The sequence below is a fragment of the Gossypium raimondii genome, chromosome 13 (assembly GCF_025698545.1).
Source record: "Gossypium raimondii isolate GPD5lz chromosome 13, ASM2569854v1, whole genome shotgun sequence".
Taxonomy (NCBI): domain Eukaryota; kingdom Viridiplantae; phylum Streptophyta; class Magnoliopsida; order Malvales; family Malvaceae; genus Gossypium; species Gossypium raimondii.
Window position 1 is genome coordinate 25,704,402 of NC_068577.1, and position 5,546 is coordinate 25,709,947.

Sequence of the window (5,546 nt, forward strand, 5' to 3'; positions counted from 1 at the left end):
AAACCAACATATCAACTTTCAACCAATATTTTCAATATATTAAAGTGCATGAATTGTGTATATAAAATATTTACTTGTTTTAAAACATGAAAGGAATGCCCGACGGAAATCTAAAATTTTTAATACATCCATCCTTACGTGCTCTGTTGGCCGGGAGAGACTGTAGAATCTTCCTTCTATTAGGGAAAGAAAAAAAACCAGATGAAGCCAGTAACATGCTTCTTTGTGTTAGCATGGTTTCATGGGTTTATCCCATGGAAGGCTTTGACCCTTTGATTGAGCTGGGGCTCTAAATAGATTAAACAATTTGTGGAGTTTATGTTATTTGAGGGGTTTATAGATATATAGATATGAGCAGGATCTGTTGGGGTATGACAATATATTCAATTTATTTGAGGAATTCTAATAATTTCTAGTGTATATAGTCACTTTGGCATTCCGCACAGCAATGAGCATGCATTTTTACTTAACCATCTCTTTTATCACTAAAATCCAGTGATTAATTGTATAATAGATATGATGGGAAAAAAAAATTCTATGACCTCTTTCCCTGGTTCATCCAGCTGAAACATTTTTTTAATGAGTTATCAGTACTTCATCAAATTTGGGTGAAATTACACTTTATAAGAAATAGATTTTTTTTCTTCATATTATTATACTAATAATCAAGAAAATAGAAATATTTATCTTCTTCCAATTATTTAATATTCAAAACATTTAAGTCCTAATCAAAGTTGTTAGCTACCTTTCTATTTTTTAGCTTCCCAGTCACTTCTCTCCTCATGTTTGTTAAAAAAAAAAGTGTAACTTACATCTACCTAAATGAGTAGCCTTAACACCAACAAACAAAATTTCAAATTCAAAATCATTTTCTGAATTGCAAAAATCTTAGAAATCAAGTTGTAATCAATAAAAATGTTCACCCACTCTTCTAAACCTTCAATGAATACACATTAAGCCACCCACCCACCCACCCACCCACCAAACATATAACATATTTTGTTGGGTTTTGTTTCTTTGTTAAGGGTATTTTGCCTTGCACACACAGAATAATGTGTTACTATGAATGTGAGGCATGGCAGATGGAGGGTGAAGATGGTGAAGTGGTGATGCAAGTAGAAGAAGATTCGTCGCTGTGTCCTGTGTTTTCTATTGAAATCTTCGCTAACATTGTATCTGATCATGAAACCATCATTCAACAGCTATTGCTGCCACAGGATCAGTTAACGCAGGCCAGCAGCACATCGTGGTCGGCTATATCTAGCAAGCTTTCGCAAATGGAAATACCCTTTAGCCTTCATGCCAGGGTGATGCTAAAGATCATAGAATGTGCTCGTTCCGCCATGAAGGAAACACAGAACAAGAAGCGCAAGAACATCCCAATTATCGTCACTCTGGGTCCTGCTGCTGCAACACCATCAAAGGACGAAGCCGTCGATAAGCGCAAGGGATCACTGAAGAAGGTTAAAGTTGAAGAAGGCAAGTTTACCGTAGTGCAGTGCGTGATTTGTTTGGAAGAGATTTTGGATGGGTTTAAAGTTATTCAAATGCCTTGCTCTCATATATATCATCTACATTGCATCTTAAGCTGGTTGGAGAAGAGTAATCTTTGTCCACTTTGTCGATTTCAGATGCCTACTTGATGGGTGAATTTGATTGGGTTTTTCTTCTATTTTTTGGAGTGATAATCAATACTAGTGAAGAACTATTGATAATTAGATATAATGTTAACAAGATTTCAGCTTACGATTCAAGCTATTTCATTTGGGTTTTTTTTCTTAAATAAAAAACTTACCTACTGGTTTTCTATTTAGTTATCGAAAATTCTTTTTTAAGAAAAATGTTACTAAAGTTGGGTTTAATACTAGAAAAGGCCAATTTTATAAAATAATAACGAAAATGGGCCAATTTTGTAAAAATTGACAAAAATTGACAGAAATAGACCAATTTTACAAAAACGCGCTTAGTTGGTCCTATTTTTAGGGGAAAATCAGTAAAACACGTCCAGCACAACGCTTTTTCCCCCCTGACCAGTAAAGCTCGTCCAGGTCAGTGCACTGGGAAAAACACATCTAGGTCAGCAAGTTTCCCCTGTGTTTTTAGGGTTTTAATTATTTAATTAGAATTTAAGGTTTATCAAATTAGGGTTTAGAATTTTAATTAGGGTTTAGTGTTTATTAAATTAGTGTTTTATTTAATTTTTATGTGTTTATTAATTTGTGTTTTAGGGTTTAAGGAAAAATAGTTTTATTATTAGGGTTTTGGGTGTATGTTAATTAGGGTTTTGGGTTTGTTTTAGAGTTTTTGGTTTTATTGTTAGGGTTTTTAGTGTTCAAGGGTTCTGAAAAAATAATTTTGATTAGATAGGTTTTGAGAAAATATCCCGGGATATTTGAAATGTTTTTGAAATATGCTTTAAGCAGAATGCACTGTTAGCAAAATACTGAAAGTGCTTCCACCTGGATGCCCTTTTCAATACTGTTGCTGATAGTGCATCCTACTTGGAGCGTTTTTTCTCTACAAATTTTAACCCCCACTATTCAAGGCATTTTTATAGAAACAAGTGGGATGTTATCCATTGGGCTATAAATGACCCATATTTCAACATTTGGTGGCATAAGTTAGAGCAATAGAATTTGAATAAGTTCAAAAGATTAGAAGTTTGTAGGGAAGGTATAAGTTGGAGCAACGATACTATTTGTAAAAAAAGTAAGCATAAACATTTATTTTTCATGTTAATATTTATTTGAAGCATTATATTTTTTGCATAATGCTTTTGTTTCGAACTTCTCTCAACATATAATTTGGTCAAAAATGAGTGGGCGAATTAGTGCTATTATTTACTATGATAGTAAGGTCTGGGACACCGAGAACGGCGTGATTTTCTTATCAGAGAACACAGAGCGATTGGTTTTAACTAGAACATAGAGTTGCCAGAACTTCAGAAATGAATTAGGCGAAAAATCGTTGGATCTACGGTAATTAGAGTATCGTTTATTAAGTATCGATTTTGTGACAACCCAAACCCGACCGGGACGGACCAGCCCTAATTCGAAGCATTACATTAGCCACCTAAGCGACTCTCTGGTTAACGACCACCCAAGACACACCCCGACCTTATAACACCTCAATCTTATCTAATTATTAGTTATTTATTAATGCAGAAGCAAATTATGAGCCAATTTTAAACTTTTCCTAGGTAATTTAATATAAAGGAATTTTCATCATTTTACCACTTATGGTAAAACTAACCGATTTTATATCTAAGTGTTTACCGACCTTCTTTTAGTCAAATTATGCAAGCCTAAAAATTTCAGCTTAATTTGAGTTCGTTTACTATGTCTAATTTAAGTTTTATTATTAAGGACTAGGTTATAACTTAAACAAATTAGAATACCAATTTAAAGAGACAAAAATTCAAACCCCAAAACCCATACGGTCGTGTCCCCCAAACCGTGTGTCATTAAATGACCGTGTTCGCGTCGTTAAAAACTTTTAGACGAATCACATACGCCAGTGTGGAAATCCCACATGCCCGTGTGTGATAGCTCAGTCTCCACACGCTTGTCTCACCTACCCACATGCTCGTGTGCAACCCCTCACACGTCTATGTGAAAACCACTGCGCCCATTTTCGCAAAAAAACTCATTTTAAAACCCGATTTTACATATTTTAATGGCCAATTAAACCTGATTTAACTACGATTAATTAACATACATATACATACACCTGCAATTTAGTTTATTGACATCAATCAAGCCTCAATTATATAGAATTAGACAATCAATTTCATGCATAACAAACACTGAATAAATCAAACAAGTGGCGTACCTTAGTCACTAGTAAACCACTTTATGGAAGCTTTATTTAAACAATCGTTAGTGTAAATTTCATGCCTCACACACCGTGTTATCAAGCAACAATACATCGTAAATCATTCAATAATTAAACTCAAACATGCCTAAAACTCATTATAAAACCATCCCAAAATAAAATGTCCAATGTCCAAAGTCTAATTACAACCAAAATTAAACTAATTCTAGGGAGTTCCACAATGCCCAATTACAGTCTCTAAAACGTGTAATAAAGTCTCTACCAAGACTAAATCTCTTGGAACTCTCTTGCTCGACTCCTCAACTCCTCAAGCCCGACGATTATCTACACAAATTGTGAGGTTGTGAGCTTTAAAAAGCTTAATGAATGTTAATAAAAACGACTAGTAAATCAACATCCAAATCATACTTAAATCACATCCAATAAATCACCAATTATCAGCCATAATAATGAAACATGTCAATTTAATTTCCATATGCTTTATCAATATCAATAATCAATTATTCATGGCTTACAAACATCAAATGATATAACAATAATCACACAAAAATATATTGGCATACACTTCTCATGGCTTAATCGGGTGATAATACATCGGATAAACGGATCTCTGAACTCCCACAAATATCAAATATAGTCCACCGAGTTGAGCGGGCCGAAGCACACGCTCCCTTATAGCACCTCAAATATCCCAATGAGTCATGCCCAATACTCCATTATCTACTCCAAACAAATCAGTCCACCTAAAGCCATATGCTCATAGTGTCACATATAAAGGTGAGTCCTCACAAATCTTATGTCATGCCAACTATATCCAATAGATCTGCCATGTATGTTGCCAATATATTCAGTCAAACATAGCATATAAATCAGTCATTATTGTGCTCAATTTAATGTGACAATATGCTTATGTGTAACATGTAACATAGCCATTTAACATCCAATTAATTCAAGCATTTCATTTGCCATTTTCCAATATTCAATTACCAATTGTAACACCAATATATCATGATAAAAAAAACCAATAACCATTCTCTAATCATCAATATAATTAGCCTAATTAAATTACACAAAACCACCTAAATGCTTACTTACTTACCATTATTCAATAAAAATTCAACTGTTGTACATATAATATCAATCTTGCAAAAATCGTCCATTCAACTATAATTAATCAATTGAAATCATCAATTAAGCTACTAATTAAACATAGATGAGGGTCAATTTACCAAATTGCCCTTAGAAACACTCACCACACAATTTATTCTACCACAAACAAGTAATCAACCAAGCAAATCCAAGCTTCAATTCCAGTTAGCTCGGTCCTCTTCAAGATTCAGAGCTTCAACAGGGATAAAGTAAACATTACCACCTTTCCAATGCTATAATAAACACAAATTTTAATTAACCATACTAATTGAAATCCTCTCACAAAGATACCTTACCAGATTTGTAACATCAAGTCAAAAACTCTATTCCTCACAAAATCAATCTCTCTAGCCCTCCTAAACACTTTCAATAATCAATACTAGGCCAAATACACTTATACTAAACATCAATTTCATCTTTAAATCAAATTCAAAAAATTCCCGAAAATCGGTTCACAAAGATGATGAAATTCAGATTTATTTAAATTACCTCACAAATCATGTTTAATCTTGATAAATACGATCAAAAACCTTTTAATAGATCCATTTTAAGTTGGAACATCC

General features: G+C 33.6%; 1 protein-coding gene across 1 annotated transcript; it reads left to right on the plus strand.

The window, feature by feature from the left end:
* Window positions 1-1,052: 1,052 nt before the first annotated feature.
* On the plus strand, window positions 1,053-1,643 carry LOC105772220 (E3 ubiquitin-protein ligase RHA2A). Its single transcript, XM_012593542.2, has one exon. It carries the CDS (start codon window positions 1,053-1,055, stop codon window positions 1,641-1,643), a length of 591 nt encoding a protein of 196 aa, XP_012448996.1.
* The last annotated feature ends 3,903 nt before the right edge of the window (window positions 1,644-5,546 follow it).

Excerpts from the sequence above, each read along its gene's own strand:
- LOC105772220 (XM_012593542.2), top strand. The coding sequence starts at position 1,053 with ATGTGTTACTATGAATGTGAGGCATGGCAGATGGAGGGTGAAGATGGT.